Source organism: Seriola lalandi, unplaced genomic scaffold, assembly GCF_002814215.2.
Source record: "Seriola lalandi dorsalis isolate HSWRI2012SDOR001 ecotype SW California unplaced genomic scaffold, Sedor1 jcf7180002054469, whole genome shotgun sequence".
Lineage (NCBI taxonomy): Eukaryota > Metazoa > Chordata > Actinopteri > Carangiformes > Carangidae > Seriola > Seriola lalandi.
Genome location: NW_019525022.1, coordinates 1,629,904 through 1,648,603, shown reverse-complemented (window position 1 = coordinate 1,648,603; position 18,700 = coordinate 1,629,904). Strand labels below are relative to the sequence as shown.

At 42.2% G+C, this 18,700-nt stretch overlaps 1 protein-coding gene across 1 annotated transcript in view; it reads right to left on the bottom strand.

Moving 5' to 3' along the window:
• Positions 1 to 18,700, bottom strand: part of LOC111658887 (semaphorin-6B-like) — a 28,925-nt gene that overhangs the window by 6,772 nt on the left and 3,453 nt on the right. The window contains exons 2-14 of the mRNA XM_087175426.1: positions 7,912 to 8,035; positions 6,880 to 6,991; positions 5,909 to 5,969; positions 5,740 to 5,802; positions 4,039 to 4,137; positions 3,851 to 3,941; positions 3,470 to 3,589; positions 2,754 to 2,842; positions 2,449 to 2,666; positions 2,232 to 2,363; positions 1,804 to 1,953; positions 1,482 to 1,658; positions 624 to 764 (exon numbers count right to left, since the gene is read on the bottom strand). Of these exons, the coding sequence (XP_087031552.1) occupies positions 624 to 764; positions 1,482 to 1,658; positions 1,804 to 1,953; positions 2,232 to 2,363; positions 2,449 to 2,666; positions 2,754 to 2,842; positions 3,470 to 3,589; positions 3,851 to 3,941; positions 4,039 to 4,137; positions 5,740 to 5,802; positions 5,909 to 5,969; positions 6,880 to 6,991; positions 7,912 to 8,032 (1,574 nt within the window). The 5' untranslated portion in view covers positions 8,033 to 8,035. The remainder of the gene's footprint in view (positions 1 to 623; positions 765 to 1,481; positions 1,659 to 1,803; positions 1,954 to 2,231; positions 2,364 to 2,448; positions 2,667 to 2,753; positions 2,843 to 3,469; positions 3,590 to 3,850; positions 3,942 to 4,038; positions 4,138 to 5,739; positions 5,803 to 5,908; positions 5,970 to 6,879; positions 6,992 to 7,911; positions 8,036 to 18,700) is intronic.

The following is an 18,700-nucleotide window of genomic DNA, read 5'->3' as shown; positions in this document are numbered from 1 at the left end:
ACACACACACACACACACACACACACACACACACACACATCAATGACAACGGCATCATAGCCCTAAAGTATGAAATACTGTTTTTCCTCATCAGATTTGGACTCATGAGATTTATTAGTCATATGCTCTGTAATATGTGGAGAAGCTGTGAACTGATTAATCCTCACCTGGTTGCTACTTGTTCATAGTTTCCTGTATCCTGCAGTGTGATATATAGCAGCTCATAATCAGGCTCACAGTGTTGTTTTCTACTTAGAACATCTTCCCCGTGTGTGCATTAATATACAAATGCCTTCTTGGTATTCATAATGAATCTTAATCTTGAAGCCTCTTGCGTCAAGTTAAATAATATTTCAGAGAAAAACAAATTCTCCCAAATGAAATATTAAACCAAGCAAGCTAGCTGTGATTCGACAAGCACACATGTCATCCATCTCCAACTGACTGAAACAAAAACAGAACTGTAGATTTTATTGGGACGACTACAGAGGCAGGAAGTCAGGAAGCAGAGACAAAACAAAAGCACTGCCTTGGCTAATGGCCACTGCTAGATTTGAACTGACTTAATTATCAGCTGATGACACCAACGGAAAATACTCCCAAAGACGAAAAGAGTCACTCACTTCATGCAGCGGGAGTGCAGGTGGCAGCGAGATGTGGGCACTCGGACCAGACAGGAGGAGAAGGCCAGCAGCAGGGTGTGACTGGTCCGGTCCAGCGACAGAGACAAGAGCTGACGGGCCTGAGGGGAGTCCTCACCACACCTGGAGACAGGGAGACAGAGTGGTGTGAGGACAGGAGACAGAGGGTAAAGAGGCAGCAGAGGGAGGTCAGTGTACTCTTTTTGGCCTCGAATAAATCTGTGACAGGGTCAAAGGCCTCATCTGTTGGTGCTCCCAGACAGACAGCCCTGTGCCCTAACCCTCACACAGCAGTCACAACATCAGCAGACCGGAGTTCTACACAGTCCTTCACAGAGTCTGCACAGAGCGCGTGCAGAGCTGTGTGCTGGAAAGAGATAAACACTCCTCTGAGTTAGCTGCCAGTGGATGAGGCCTCTGTCCATAATTGTCTGCTACCATTTTTTGATGGTCAAGACAATAATTAAATCCAAGTTGCAAAGGTTCAAAAGGTAATCAGCTGATTAATTGATAATGAAACGAATTGTTAGATGCAACCTTAAAATCGATCTCCTTAATTATATATGTGAACATACCTGTTAGAGATATGTTCAGAAAGTAACTGAAGAGACTTTAAGAGGCTGTAAGCTGCATGGCAAAAATGTGAAAAATCAATTATTTAAACTTGTAATCGTTATCATAAAAGAATAATTGAAGACAGTTGGTGTGAAAAGCACTCCTGTTCTCCAGTTATCAACTTGAGGCGGGAAACATGAGACCTGATCTACCTGAAGCAATACACCGAAATGTATAATTCAGAATTTGGAAACCAAGGACAAAGATCTTTTGGCTCCTACTCACTTCTCTGGGTTGAATCCCTCCACCTCCTCCAGAAACACACTGCTGTGGGAGACAGAGTCTCCATTGGGAACCATTAGGAATTTGAGGATGGTTCCTCTGGTTGAGCCCAGGAACAAGACTGTGCGGTTCCTATGGGGACCAGCTTCTGTGTCTACCACCATGGCTGTCAGCTGGTACCTAGATGTATAGATCAATACAGTAGGTCAATAAAGTACATTTCTTATCCTTCTGTATGTTATGATTCATTTGTCTGCTTCCCATTTTCATGCCATAAAAAAAGCGCTGCATGGGCGCTATTAAGTAACTGAGTCATTCCACATACCGTCCCATAGTCTTGACCACCCAGGGTCTATGCCCCAGCAGTGGAACGGTCTCGTCCATCAGAGGGTGGGTCTTCACAAAGTTCAGCACCTCGTCTGGCAGCGTGGTAGAGGAGCTAAATCTGGATCCCTGCACCGCACATCCCCCTGGTCTGAAGAAACAAAAAGGAAGTGAGGGTTGAAGAATATATAAAGAGATGAGAGAGATAGAAGTCCAGAGAGAGCAAGAAGAAAAGAGCCAGAGGAGTTCTTTTTTTTTTTTGGGCTGCTGGAGGCTGTATTAGAATATTTGCTGAATAGTAGTGAAGTTACAGTGTGATTGGCAGTTGGAGCTTATAGCAGGCGAGTAAGTAGACTATATGTGAGACAGATGCTCAGGACAGCAGCACTGCAGTATTCTACTGAAGTTCTGCACTTTGCATTGCAATACCTCGGTTTAGGCACCGCTTCGTCTGGTACAGGAGTCCAGATAGACTCTGGGGATTTCTGCTCTTTAAATCGCCCCTCAAAGACATGAGCGAGCTGCTGCATATCAAACACACACACCGCAGACCCAGGGATGCTACCGGAGACAAAGGAAAGAAGGCAGCGATGAGACATAATAATGTTTTTGCTTGTTTGTGTTGATGTTGTGTGAGTCTGTGTACCTGTTGGGAGGCGTGGAGAAGAGACCGAGGATGACATCTCGTCCCTGCATGTGGATAATGCCACTTGTGGCGTGTAAGAGGTTGAAGTAGAAGTGCGAGTCTCCCGGGACGGAGCAGTTGAGCCGGGCCTTTAGAAACGTGGTCCACTGTTTTTCGAGGACACGCTGAGAGCCACCGAGATCGGCCTTACACACACGAGCCACACGGGACACCATCACCTAGAATAAAAAAGAGCAAGGTTTAGTAAAATAGGAATAATAATAAAAGAAAAGAAGAAGAAAGGGAAAGAATGGAGGAGAGAGGACCTTCTCTAGGTGATGAAACTCCATGGCCATCTCTCTGAAGAAGAAATAAATATGAGGCCCCCACTCCATGGCACTCACAAAATAAGGCTCTGAAAAATAACACCAGAAAAACACTTAGACAAACCCACACTCTCACACTACACAGCAATAGTGATGCAGTGCCTGAGGCCAAACATAACACTTCACACTCCCTGACATGGCGCTGTAATAACAGTCATATCAACATGGACCATTGCTGTGCGCCAGCCTCGCTCATTAAATATTCATGTCCTGTTTAATTTATCATCATGGACAAGAGGATACACATTATTTATGATTTATTCATCCAGCTCTGTTCCAGCTTTGACCTGCACCGGTTTGTTCTCTCCTCCGAGGAAAACAGGCTCGTTCAATGGAAGACTTGCTCAAACCCTGAATCTGTAGAGTCTGACTAACCTCAATACATCACTCTGTCTGAGCGTGCTCCACTTATTATAAGTCTCTGAAATGTAGGCCTAATCCTGTCTGGTTGTGCTGAATGTAGCTTATTATTTAAAAAAAGAAAAATCATCTTATTCTCCCGCGAGCCACTTGTGAAAGGAGCCACAGTGGTTCCATTTTCTTTTAGTTAACTACTGAAGATAATGGTGATGGTTTCTGTTATTTGCTTCCTGGTTGTCTATTGAAGGTGTCTGTCTCCAAGGGGTCATTTTTAATGTGTCTGCTTCTGAAAGTACCTCTAAACCATTTGGAATCGTGTTTGACTGTGCGGAGGGCGGGGCTGTCGCCGAGGCTCCGATAGATCACTGCATCGATGGCTAGGAAGTCTGTCACAGTACCGGTAAAGAGACTTCCATCTGAGAGCAAGAGACATGCAGAGAGAGAGAGAGAGAGGAAAGGAGGAGATTAGGAAGAAGAAAATACAGATGACGAGACAGCACAAGGTCAGGAAGATTAAAACCAAACAAGCAATGCGGCGAGAGGTCTGACGATAAATCATTTGTAAAGGTAAACACAAGTGCACAGACGTTTCAATGTCTGGAGCTGGAAAACTGAGTGTGATGTCTGCTAGAAAAGACTGAATTCCTCGGCTTTAGCGTGCAAACTCAAGACGCTACCTGCAAATAAAGCCACATTGGCATGTCGTGGATCATATGGGCACCGTGCCATCCCACTGACAGGCTCTCCCACCATTTCTAGAGTGTCTCTCTGCAAAGGGACAAAAAAGAAAGAAAAAAAAATTTATAGAAAAACAAACTGGCAGATACACAGAGAATGAACAGCTGGCAGATAGATGGATACTAACAGTGTAGTTGGCACACAGTGGGTTGAAGGCGTTTGTTCCACATACAAACAGGCCACCATGCTGGCTGAGCAGAACCTTGATGAAATTACGACACTCTCCCTGTAGAAGAAAACAAAAACAAAAACAAAACACGAAGAGAAACTGTTAAAGGAGAGGAGAAAATCAAAAGGTAAAGGGCAGAGTGTTCTGAACCAAAGCTAAGCTAAAAACTACCCGTCAGAGCAAGAAGATCGTCAGTGTGAAGTATAAGAAATGCAGCTTAAAACAATCCTTAGAGGCAATAACAGCATCAACCACAGTCCATCTGGAGGAACAAAAGGACAGGGACTTTATAGCAGTCCTCAAAGTGGAGGCTGCTGATTGAACTCAAGTTTAAAGCTCCTTCCAGTGAATCTGAAACTTGATGACATTGGTTTTCCTTTAGTCCCCCTGTGATAGCGTTTTAAAACACTACTAGACGAAGTTAGAACCAATAAAACACACCTGTGTAGGTAGATGAGCTCCAGATTTCAGAGCGTCATTCAGTGCTATTAGCTGTGCTAATCGCTATTTTAGCAATTACTGTAAACAGTAGAGTAGTTTGTACATTATTTTATTGTTTGCCAAAACGCTAACAAACAATCACCTGTAGCACCAATAGTATCCCAGTGTGCAGAGGATAACCAGTGATGCCATTATTTCTGGCCATATTTTTAGTTTAAGTGAGACTTAAAAAGCAGGACTGGTCTAATATCTGCAGTGTCAAATGATTCAGTGTCCTTCACCACAGGCTTTATGATTTGATCTCTTCATCTGAGTCCGAGCTAATACTGTTCACCTTTCTGTCTTTTGTCCTCTCCTGTCTTGGATCTGTTTTTTTTTTTTTTATCACAGCTTTCAATCCTTTCCCTTTTCCACAATCTTTTCTTCTTTCCTCTGGTGTTTTTTTTTTTTTTGCAGTAACATCTTTTCCTTTTGTTGTCCTTCTGAGTCTTCCTTACTACCTGGTGGATGTCTTATCCTCCCTATGTGTTTCTTCCCCAGTTTTTTGTACACCCACACACCCACACACACACACACACGCACACATCACACATCACATCCCTACCTTTACCTCCCTTCCTCAACTGATTTCAATTACTGTTTCCTCCCTGAGGCTGTGTCACTCTCTCTGCTCAGTTTGCTCTATAATGTTTCCTGTTGCCTCTTTTTCTTTTTCCACCCTTTTTCTGCCCAAATTGGATTTTGCCAGTGGCGCTGCTACATTTATACAATGAAGCTTATATTTTAGGTTACTCCCTGTCAGCCAGGCTACCATCCCATCAGATCATTCTCCTTTGCAGATTTGACCACATTCCCTTCATATCTCACTGTCAACCATCTCTTTGCAGACAAACATAATTGTCATCTTGCCCACAGGATATGAATGAGATATGTGAAGAAAACTGGCACATTGCAGGTGTGCAAGAAAATGGCTTTCAAGCTTCATACACAGGCTTTCAGCCTGGGCAACGTTTCACTGAGTTACCATGATTACGTGATGAACTGATTCTGTATCAACAAGATCAAATTTGTGTAAATACTGTATGCAGATGCACCCAAAGGAAATAAGGTTTCTATAACAGCTGTCGTGTCTGTCCATGCATGTGATAGTTTAGATAGTGTTGATGCATGTATGAGTGGATCTCAAAGTCAGAGTGTTGTGGTTTATGTGCACTATACCTCGTGTTTGCCCTTCATCCGGCACACTCGAATGTCGTTCTTATTGGATTCCCATGTCCGTTTCTGCCACAGGAATGAACCAGAGTCAGAATAAGTTTGCTATGTGTGCACACGTACACTGTCAATTATTAGTGCATGTTTGGGTTTTGTGTGTGCGCATGAGTCTCACCTTGCTGTAGAACATCTCATCACCTGCCATGTTATCCAGCTCCACTCTGTACAAATCATCTCTGCCGAGCACGAAAACACACAACAAATCAGTCCCAATAATTTATTAATAGATTAATAGGATAGGATATTTAATATATAATATAAAGGATGGATAAACAAATTTTCCTTCCTTGTACAAAGGGGTTTTCATATTTTTTCTTTGTTTATTTCTTTCAACTTATTTCTGAATAACACGGATTTATAAACTCTTTGTTGTGATGGCTAACAGAGAAAAATATTTATTTTGAAACAGAATAGAAGTACTGCTGTTGTGGCTGCTGTTGCCTTAATTGTATTTATTTATTTATTTTATCAGCGTGCCATTATTGTCAGAACGCCACCTGTTTGTGTTTTTTGTGACACATATCTGTTCAGGACAAACAGGCTTAAAGCTACGGCATTAAAACACTGTCTGTGTCGCTGTGTCTGAATTGTGAAATGTTTTTCATACGAGGTGGATCATATTATTTATTTGTTTATATAATTTGTTTATCAGGCTTCATTTAAGCATGAGGCACTGTAGTCGAGGTTTTAATGTCTCTCTCCTTATGTGGAGGCAGTAATACTGGACGTTAGGAGGTCATATTTATTGAGATCTGTTACATCATTATGTAAAGGAGATTTAGAAGTTTTGATGTAAACTATGAAAGTGAAAACTTTCTAAAACAAATTTGGCGCAGGAACCGCTGTTTGTTTACCACTGGTATTCTATTCTATCTGTTGCCATGTATCATGTGTAAGAGTAATGCGAACAAACAGCTTTCACTTGACATTTAACAAACAAGATTGAACACAACCTCAGCAGAACAAACTGAAAATGTACTCTGCAGAGTGACAGCAGATGGAAGCCGTGGCATCAAATGAAAGCAAAAAGGATATTAATGCGAACACGTCAGTAACACACAGTTGGAGGCGGTTGCCGTTGGTTACCTGGCTCCAATGTAGAGCGTGCGGTTGACTTGCAGGACCGTCTGGATGTGCAGCTCCTGTCTCTGAGCTGAACGATGAGCTCTGCCCAGGAACACCGGATACCTCCTCACCACTGACATCAACACACAGACAGACAGAGAGAATGAACTGCTTTCTAAAACATCCAGAAATTAGGTGTCTTGCTCAAGGATACTTTGACAGCTGAGGACAGAGAGAGCACAGGACATAAAACAGCCACAGTAACCTTCCCTTTAATGGCGTCTTCACTCATTCTTGATGCTTTTGTTTAGGAAAACAAAGATAATGGGCAAAGACGAATGGTGTAGCAGTTACAGCAGACTTTCACTCTCTTAGTGATTTTGCTGCTGCTGATGCATGCAGCTCCATAATGAGAAAAACTGTATGCAATTACTATTGTTATTATTTCGTTGCGAAAAAGGGCATTTCCTCCCTCTCCTCTCTACCTTTCAGATAAATGAAAGAGTACAGATGAGGTGGGGGGAGAAAGTGGCAATATTAGACTATGATAAAGTTTTGAAGAGGAGGACAACAGTCTCCACAGGGAGCCCTCATCATCAGGAGACAGATTGGGAAAACATCTCATTGTCCTTGACTGCAGGGGAGGGAGAGAGGACATAGCGATCCATCTCCACCTGTCTCCTCCCCTTCTCTCTTCCACTCCTCAGCCGTCCCACTCGTCTTTTGTATCGCCCCATCCAAACTGTCTCTCACTTTTTAATCTTCCTGCACCTCTCATCATCTATAGCAATCTTTCTTTCTTTCTTTATATCTTTCTCTCTTGTAATTATTAATCTACTATACTGCAATAAATAGATGGAGTTAAGTCTCTAAGGCAGTGAGCCATGCTGCTAGCATGGCTAAAAAACCCACAAAAACAGCTGCACACCAAGGCTCTGACCCTTAACCCCCTGATTTCCACACCTACTGTGGACCCATTCATCACTGCTGCGCACATACACTCATGCACACTCATGCACACACACACGCACGCACAATGGGAAGGACACATACCCTCTACAGGGACGTAGCTGAGTGGACTGGGCTCCTCTGGGAATGAGCCATCAGCCAGTTGAAGCAGCAGTAGAAGAAATGTGAGGGGAGGAGCCATGGTCACCATGGCAGCAGCACACATGCACTGTTAACAAAGAGATGGGAGAGAGAAATGTCATTGTTGCGCACTGTATATGTCTGTGTGTGTGTGTGTGTGTGTGTGTGGGGGGGGGGCATGTGAGTGTGTGTTTTGACATGTGAGAGTGTGTTTTGACATTTTGATAGATTTCTCAGCAGAGAGGAATTCCAACAGGTGTGTGTTAGTGTGTGTGTGTGTGTGTGTGTGTGTGTGTGTGTGTGTGTGAGAGGACAGGGCCAGCGGTGCAGCAGGGTGACTGCTTCCACCAACCTGGCTTCAGCAGGGAGCTAATGTGTTTCTATTGTCTGCTTTAGTGGTGTAATGGGGGTCTATTGTCAGAAATGTCACTCCATTGTCAAACGGTATGAATTGGAGGGGAATCTCACAGCCATATAACAAAACAAGAGACAACACATTTACAGGATTACAAAGCCACTTTGGGTGGTAATGTGTCTTTCAGTAGTTGTGTGTACACATGGACATATGGAGGCTATATTACTGGTAATTAGCCACAAAAGAGGAAGGAGCTGGTCTTAGATCAGAGAGTGAGAGTATAAAAAGGAGCGATGAAGCGAATGACTCGGGTAAGCTGGACAAAGTCTGTGTAAAGGTCAAAAGTCAAGAATGCCCTAAATCATGAGCATTAAAGAGGGGGAGGAAACACATTTTCGTCTTTAAAAAGTTTGGAGGTCACCAAAGGGTCATACTGCGTGAGATCTGTGCACCACACACAAAGACATGAACAAAACCAGACCAAGAGTCTACAGTCATGCTCGCAGATCTGTGAAGCTCTGCACAGGCAGAGCTAAATGCTAACATCAGCATGCTAACATGCTTACAAAGACAGTGGTAACGTGCTGATGTTTATCAGGTACCATGTTCATCAGGTACCATGTTCATCATACAGTTTAGTGTGGGAACGTCATTAGTTTTGAAGGTATTTGACCATAAACGAAAGTCCTGAATAAACAGAAATGTTGCCCTGGTGGTGGAGTAAAAGTCAGGGAAGCACTGAAGTTAGTAGAATTCGTCATCTGGGGACAATGAAGATGGTGGACCAACCAACAGACATTGGCATCCATTGGGCCATCTGCTAGTGTGGCTAGAAACCCATGTAAAGGGGTCAAACAGTCAAAAAAAAAGCCCTTTTGCTATACATCAGCATCTCTTGCACCTATAAAACCAAAGCAGAAGAAGTGGACTAACACTGCTGCACATAAGTTACTGCCAGACATAAATTGTGGCAGCCACACCATCAAACACATGGTTAACTGTTGAAGCTTTTCTATGCATTTACTCAAAATGCCTGTGGCTCAGCTACACAGCTTGCGTGGCAGAATGAACTGTCTTTGATGTGAGAATACTTTGAAAGGGAAGAGGAGACATATAGATAAGAAAAGAAAAGAAAAGACAAAATGAGGGAGGCAAAAAAAGGATGGGGCTCTTGGGTTTTGTGGAACACAACTGAAAGGAAAGTTTAGAAATTGAAGAAAAAGATGTAAGCAACACAAATGCTGTTCCCTTCAAATGAACCTGAATGCCATGTTCCACTTTTCCCCCAACCCCCACTAATTTGCTTTCATCCCCCCAACTCTCTACCTCCATCACCCACCTCCTCCCTTCATTTCTCTTTCTTTCTATCTCTCAGCTTATCTCTTCCAGGATAAAATCCCGACGCCTGTTTTTGGAGATAGAACACCGGAGGTAGATGTAGATGTTTTAGTTGCTAAGGTGATGACATCTGCTATTTGAAGCACACTGATGCTCCCAGATGTAACACACACATATGCACATATACATAAGCACATTCACCTGTGTTGCCAACACTTCAGAGTTAGAGTGACAAGCTGTTTGAAGACATCAGTGAGGCAATGTGGGTTGCAGACTATACACTGGGGGCCACTTCAAATGAAATTCTAGCCCAGAGATTGCAGGTTTGACATCTCTAAGCCTTCTCCTCATCAGACGCATTGGAGGAGCCCTGAGGTGGGGGGTTGTGTGGGATGGTGGTGGTGTGGTTGTTTCATCTCTCTGTTGGGATTCCCTGGAGAAGCACTGATTGAGTCTGGTTTAGGGTCAGCCTCATTTCATTATGGCCATTTCATGAGAAGGACCCAAATTTGATGCTTAAAATGAAATTCTGTTTCCTTGTGTGGAGGGACAGCTGGAATTAAATAAAGCGTGTTTCTGGTGAGATTAGCCATCATTTAGTTATGGAATAACTTTGTCACATTAATAGCTTGTCACTGAGTCACACAGTTTGCTTAAAAAAAAATTGTAGTCCTTCTTCTCAGAGACTAACTCAATCAAATCTGAACACATGGATCATATATTTTTACATTCAGTGTGACATACACTCTGAGGATATCATTATCTATATGATGTCCATTTTGAACGGCCACTGATCTGCTTAGAAAAGACAAAAAAGACGTTTTTAGGTTGTTTTTTTTAGGTTTTCTTCAGTGTCAAAGTAATCCAGTAAGGGTCTGAGTGTCTGTACATCCATGGGTGCATTGCCAAAAGGAACTGCTAATAGCTAATTCAGCATATGTTTTGCTGCCAAGTCCTCTAAATGGAAACAAATATAGGCAAAAGAGAAAAGTTGTAGCTCACAACATATTGCATTTTACTGAGTTTATGGCAAAATTATAGTTAAGTAAACAATTACACTAATTCAAGACAAGACAAAAAATAGTGTCAAAATCCATTAACATGAACTTTTTCTAAATATTTATTGACTCAGAAAGTGCCATCAATATAGTTCTTATATTCCTGAAACATCGACACCTTATCTATTCACATCCATTCATTTGACCCCCCCTTACACACACACACACACACACACACACACACACACACACACACACACACACAAGCAAACTGCAACACACGAAAACCCTGTGGCCAATCATTGATGAAGCCTTCTCATTAGAGTGCATATTGATTAAGGTTATTGATCCATAAGATAAACCATCAGATCTGGGCCAAGGCCAGCATATTAGAGCTCTGCTGCCGGCCAGTGCCATGACAAAGGCAGTATTTTTAACGCTCTGGGCTATAAAAAGAGGTTCGGGGCAGCGCTTTGACGTTTGGTTATCAAGCATTCTAAGTTTTCCCTGCTGAGCCGAAAAGACAGAAGAGAGAGGATGAAAGGTGGTTTGAGTTAAAGAAAAAAAACCCAAAAAACAGGAAGAGAGATACCGCCTGCTACAGACCTCCAGCTCATCAAACTATAAAAAACAGACCGCTGGTGACAGAATGAGTATCAGGAAATTGAGGGAAGAGAGACGAGCGAGTGGAAAGAGGAAATGGTGTTATGCTACTTGTGTCAAATCACGCTGGTGCGATAGGATTAAATGGTTTGACACTGACACGGTTATCATGGGATGCATGTAATGACGACGACAGCCACACAATGTAATCTAGCCTCATCAACCAGCCCATTAGCAAATCACCTGCGAACACTCACATCATTAACCAATCAGCAGGACATGTGAAGAAGCATAATCACCTGCTCTCACCTCTTATCAGTTTTTCCATATGTTTTGTCCTCATTGGCCGTGACTGAGCTCCATTTCATAGTCTTTCTCTCCAGTGTGCTGCTGTTCACCTGCCAAAGCTGATCTGACAGGAATGACAGGGGGTGAGCAGCATGATGGGAATTTCTATACAACCCCCAATACGTCAACAAGCTATGTGAAACATATCTATTGAATGATTACCTATTTAATGTTTAGCCATGATAGCCATCCTAAAATGCTTAAGTGGCCTTTCGTGTATATTGGACATGTTCATATTTGCATTATGCATCTCAACTATTAAAGCTGCTCAGCAAGATCAATACACTCTCATCCTGCTAAACAGGGACAGAATAAAGAGCACCATCTCTAGTCACACCGAGGACCATTTACTGACCCTGAGAAAACACTGAGACATAAATACAAACGGCCTCAGCAGTGTGTCTGAAGGCACAGACGCACAGCTAACCAAACCCACTGCCACTGCTACGCAATGCGAGCTTCTGTTGTCGAGATGCTCGAGCCATGACCTGTGCTGCGCCCAGTTAATTAATCCTTTCATATATGTGTGTTTACATGTGTGTGACACAAACTGGACGAGTAAGGTCCAAAACCATTTTTCTATGGCGTTGACATTTCACTTATCACAGTACCTAAGCTGTGTTTTCCGATGCGTTGAGTTGAATATGTCTTTGTGATTAGGTCTACGGGCGAAATCTCTGTCTCTCTCTCTCTCTTTCTCTCTGTGTCTTTCCCTCTGTCTCTCGCCCTCTGTTTAGCTGCTGCAGCCACTCCACTCTGTGCCTTTGTTACCGTAGCAACCAATAGCAAAGCCAGGCAGAGATGTTCTATTGCAGTAGATGTAAAAGCGAGGAGGGCGGGTTCGCCCTCTAACACATACAGTACATACGTGTGAGTACACATGCACTCACACATACACACACACACGCACTCACACACTGATGCATACACTTGAGCGTTAACCCAGATCCATGTACATTGGTACGAGTGTGCATGAACACATACATGGACACAAATATAAGGAGGTGGGGGTCCCCTCTCTCTCAGCAAGGAGGGGGATGGGGGAGCTGCAAGCATTTTGTCTCCACATTATCCACACCCTGGCAAGACAGTACAGCTCATTTGAAATCAATAGGTCAACAGCAGAAAAATATTTTTTGAAAACACAACAATAGGCTACATTTATTTCACACTGGCTTAGAAAAGATGCTCACTGCTAAGCCTCTTTTCCACTTCAACAATATAATGTTTAAACTGAGTCTATCAGTCTGACTGAACTGGGTGATCATTGCATCGTTGTGTTAATGTAAAAGACTCATTCAGACTCATGAAAGATAATAACTTTTCTGGACATAAGGTACGGTGCAATGCCACAAACTTGATTGAACATGTGAAGAAAACTTCTGCTTTTTGTCCAGTGCAGCTCTTAGACTTCCTCTGCCGGATTATTATGACAGTTGATTTACAAAAAAGAAAAAAAAATTGGATTCAATAGTATGAACTGTTAAAAAGATATACATATATCAACATGAAAACTCGGTTGAAATAGAATCCTTTTACAATGCTCATTTGTAACACACGTGCTCCTTGAGGACAATATGCAGGTTAAAGCCCGGAATAAAGCAAAAGGGCCTGAGGGGTAGAGACACAGACAAGGGCTAAACTGGGAGAAGTGGGTCACCTTCACACTTCAGTACTCCACCCTGCGAACACTATAGCTTCATTAATAGATTTAAAACTGATTTTCACTGAAATAAAAATGGAAAGGGGGTGAACGAAAATGTAACAGAGATTTCAGAAGGCTTTTCTTACTGTGGTACAGTGCTGATTTCAGATAGAATTAATATAGAAGTAAAAGTTCAAACAAACTTTGTAAGACTCCACCAAATGAATCTCTCATTGCTTGTCCATCGACAAATCCAAGATGTGCGTCATGATTACTTATTAGATGTTACTCTCTAGGTGTCTAGCTCAGACTTAAAGTTGCCAGGTGTGCCCAAATTAGAGGATTTGATTGACATGATTGCCATCAGGCTGTGAAACAGTCCAGCTATAGTCTTTGATGTAGCAAGATGCATGTCACAGTAAATACCTGAAGTTGCCACACATTTCATAGATTCTACATTAAAACTAGAGACCATCTTGTGATGGGATCAACATGTTGACATTCTGACCCATGAGTACTCATGGGTAATGACTACTACATTATTTCATGAGTACTCAGCAATCATGGGTCAGACCGCACCCATATTCAGCCTTCATTTTGATCTCAACTACACACCTGTAAGGCTTATCTTGCACAGCTGTGATGCTATCATGCTAACGGAATCTGTCCACAAGCAGACAACACCTGCTACAGCACTCAAGCCATTTGCAGTAGTTTCCATTACAGTAGGTTTCTCCAGGACCACATTTTGCCCAATCCACACACACACACACACACACACACACACACACACACTCATTCACAAGTTGAAAACAATACCAGCCACATGCTGTCATGGCTGGTAAGCACAGAATTTACATGGAAGGAGCATCTCTAACTTCAACCAGAGGTATCTGAGGGATGGTTTAAAGCTTGGATTTGGTATTGCTACTTCCTGATAAACCTCCTAACCTCTAAAGAAGTTTGGAATTTAAAGATAGAAGTTCAGAATTCTCTCATTCACTTCCCTGTAGATGAATGCTGAACTACTAAAGCATTCAGCTTGGAACAATGCCACTCAATAAAAATGTACAGCAAACACATAGATCTAAAGAATCTAGAAGGGTAAATACCCAATTTATAACTTAGATGGCCCACAAGCCTACGAGTATGTGGTATTGACTGTATAGGTAGCTCATAACTCATATTAAAGTTCCCTGTTAAACAAATAGTTTGGCATTTTGGGAAAAATACTTACTTGCTTTCTGGTGGAGAGTTAGATCGATACCTCTGAAATAACTGTCTGTTAAATATAAAGCTTAAGCCGGCAGCCAGTTGATTTAGCTTAGTACAAAGTTTGGAAGATAGAAAAACATCTGCCTAACGGCGCTTCTAAAGAAATCCAGAGTGTAAAGTCAAAAATTTACATGGATCTTTGTGCAGGACTGTTTCTTGGCTGGGAGCAGTGACTTTGTGGCATCTCTGCCTGGCAAATGGTCCTGGCCAAGAAATAATCTGGCTAATCAAAACTGTAAATTGACATTTTCATACAGTTTTTTTTTTTGTATGGATTAAACAAAAAAAGATACAATATGTTAATAATGAGCTTTAGACATAATGGCAGGCGATTTTTAAAAAATCTTTTGACAGAGCTGGGCTAGCTGTTTCCCCTTGTTTTCAGTCTTGGAGCTAAACTAACAGGCTGCTAGCTGTAGCTTCGTGTTAATGTGCAGGTATGAGAGTGGTATCAATCTTGTCATTTTACTTTCAGAAAAAGGCAAATGAACATATTCCCAAAATACCAACCTGCTGTTTTAATTTTGCATATTCATGTTATGGTGCTTTAAAGATTACTAGCTTAGTTGATAAACGCTGGTTAATTCCACATGCTGGAGCTACAGATTTTTATTTAAGTTCAAAATGGCTGCGGTGGGAATAATTATTTGTTGTATTAAAAACTCCAGCAAAACAGGTGGCAATACCAATAGAACCACATGGTATCAAAGCAAACAGGCAGGATATTTGTTCAGATTCATAGACCTGTTCATATACAAACACATGGAAAAGCAAATGTGCACCAAGACACGCACAATCCCGCGCTCTTCAACAGTGGAATCACTGTGTCAAGTCTTTATCTTATCAAGTTGGAGGCGATATTCCCTCAAGAGGCTGCCTGTCTCCTCAGCACAGGTCTAATCAGAGTTAAGGGAATCTGTCTTTGGCTGTTAAATATCCTAAAATACTATTCAATCTACAGGGTCATTTATATGCTAATGCAAAGGTTACCTCTGCATAGGCCTTTTGACGCAGCTGTGTGCTATTAGGTTATGTGTGAGAAAGAAAGATAGAAAGAAGAGAGAGATAGAGAGAATGAATGTGTAATGAAAGAGGAAGATGAAAAGAGGAGATGCTGGAGAAGGGAGATGAGGGAAAAGAGAGGAGAGAAGACACAGAGACAGAGAGGAAGAGAGAGATATTCCCTTGGGTGAGTGCCATAGGTAATTAAAATAGGATGGACAGAGCTGGAGTCTAGCCAGACGAGCTCCATCTCCCCTCAGACTTCTTCCCCAATCAAGCCTTCTGCCCTAAGCCAAATTGCTGCTAATGTCAGACACATAGTAGTCTATGGATGCAGAGAGTTATCAGCTTATGGATAATGGACACGTACATACACTGGGACAAACACACAGCTCAGAAATGCAGGTATAAAGCAATCAAATGCAGTGTTCGACAAATAGCAAAATTTAGGTGACAAAAAACATAATGCATGTATTTGTGGTGCTGCACTGAGACAGAAATGCACAGAAAAGCACAAGAAAACAACACACACACACACACACACACACACACACACACACACACAAACAATTGTGTTTACTATTCCTGTAGTCACTAACATAATGCATTCCTTAGCCCCTTACTCCAATCATCACAACTCAATGCCTAACCCCAACCCTAAGACCAAGTGTTAACCTGCACAGCCACACGTACTTCATACATACATTCTGGCCCCCACAAAACTGTTGGACCTCACAAGAATAGTGGGCTCCTGGTTTTCTGACCCCGTGAATATAGTAAAACAAACCCACACACACAAACACGCACGCGCACACACACACACACACACACACACACATACACACACACACACACACTTATGGTGCTGTAGAAAGCTGCAGCAAGGGCAAACGTTACTAACCAGAGTTTGACTGCAGTAAGCACATATACATTCACTGCACAGCTCCGAGCGGGCACATGAGTATGCAGTGCACACACTCAGACACACACTATGAGCACACAGTCGAACACATGCAGTCTAATTACACAACAGCTACAAGGGTTTTTCATCTTTGAATTTGATCTGTTTTAATGCTGTTATTGTTCTGTTTTGTCACAGTGGTAATGGTGCACTTCATACTGTACAAGCTAGTCCAGGACATCTGTCTCTAGGGAGCTTCTATTCTTCTTCTTAACCATGTCTTAAGGTAACCTTTGTGATGTTCTAATAAGCGGTACAATGAAGAATCATCTTATTGCTTGAAAATGGGTGTTATCATCATGAAAGAAAACAGTGAAAACAGCCATCATTATCATTTTTTGTTATATTTTTTGTTTGTTTCCTTTTGTGTTTCACTGACCACAGCCCAATATTTCCCTACCTTTCATTTTTCCACCTCAACAAAGACTATGCTAAATAGGCTGTGCTAATGCCTCGACGTGGCAGCCATTACCATATATCTCATACCCTGTTAGCGCCTTCTCTTATGCTGCTGTAAAAGGAGGCGCAGGCTGAAAGGTAGCTCATACTGTCGTCATGTTGTTCTGTGTGCTGTGATCACCAGTAAGGGTAAATATAGCTCTTTTGGCAGAAGTCTGTTAAGAGGATCACAGCTCACAATAGGTGGTCGACAAACAACAGATATCAAAATTCCAAAGAACCTGCTTGTGGATTGACATGTGCACACATGCACGTGCTGCATGCACGCACAGATGCACACACACCTACGGCATACACACTCATGCGAGAGACGACACCTCCCCTGAGAGCCTTCTCTCCACCTTGCAGGTATAATTGTGTTTCAGCTATGCTTTGCTCCTCTCCTCTCAGTTGTGACTGGGCCCCAGATGAAAAGCCATAATTAAAAGAGAAAAGTTGTGTTTGTAGCGGGGAAGGGATGGATATGGAAGAGGACAGGATGAAGGAGAGAGAAAGATTAGCCACAACAAAGCTTCATCAGGCTACAAAACCATCTTGAGTAGCTGGGAGACAAAGGACTCGGATGCGCCTTTATCTCCCAATAAAAAAGTCTTCCAAATCCCTCTGGCTAAGCTGCCATAACTAAAGCCTGCCTTTGGGTAAGGTGCTTGCTGAATTTGTTGGACAACAAAAGCAGCAAAATATGTGAAGATAAACCAGACTTCCTGAGAAATATATATACCTCCATTCATTTTGTGCGAAGAAGTAAAAAGTCAAGTGCCTCAGCTGTGGCATTTGAGAAAAGGTTACTTGGTTATTTGCTTATTTTGTTTGTGCGTGCACAGACGTGGGTGAGTGTCTCGATGAAAGCATGAAGAGGATGGTCATTTTCTCACTTTGCAATTTTGTGATGCAAATGAGATCACAGATGGTAAAAGATTAGAATACCTCTATCTTTCGAAGTTGCTGTGCTATCACTCACAACTGAAATGCCAGGCAGTTAAATGCGAAGACCAGCTGCATGCAGAGAGATGAGTTCATTTGAGAGACAAACTAGCTCAAACCTCCTATGACCCTCACATACTGTACACTACAACACACACACACACACACACACACACACACACACACACACACACACACACACACACACACACACACACACAAACAAATAAACAGTACACACTAATAAAATATGAATTCACAGACCATGCATATGCAATTATCTACCTGACCCCTGAATGGGGGATTATTGGAGATGTTGTTAAGGTGATAGTGGACAGAACAATACACTGCAAAATGAGCACAAATGTCAGTGTGTTATAACATGTGCAGAGACCACACAATGTGCACAGGGATGCATGAAAAAGAGCCTGCACCTCTGGGGAGGAATCAGTGCAGACAGGGTGCAATAAAACTGAAGATACATGGCTACTGTAAAGTATATGAGGGGTTTTTACATTGAAAACAACTGCAGGGCATTATTACAGACATATGTGGCTGATAAAGCAACCAAACATCTTTTGAACATCGTTTATCTTGTGGTGTACAGTTTATGATACCATGGACAATTTACAGCACAGTTTGCAATAGGTAAAGCTCCTCAGCTTGTGTGGCACCAAATCATGTTGATTCTCTCCTTTTCAAACATCTGGAATGGCTTGTCTGAAAGACCCCGTTAGGCTCCTGAAAGCCTCTCACATCAACACAGAGAATGTTTTGCATGAGGGAGTTTATTTTAAATACCTGTCTTGGGATAAGAGCTAGTTTCTGACAAGTAAAGAAAGTAT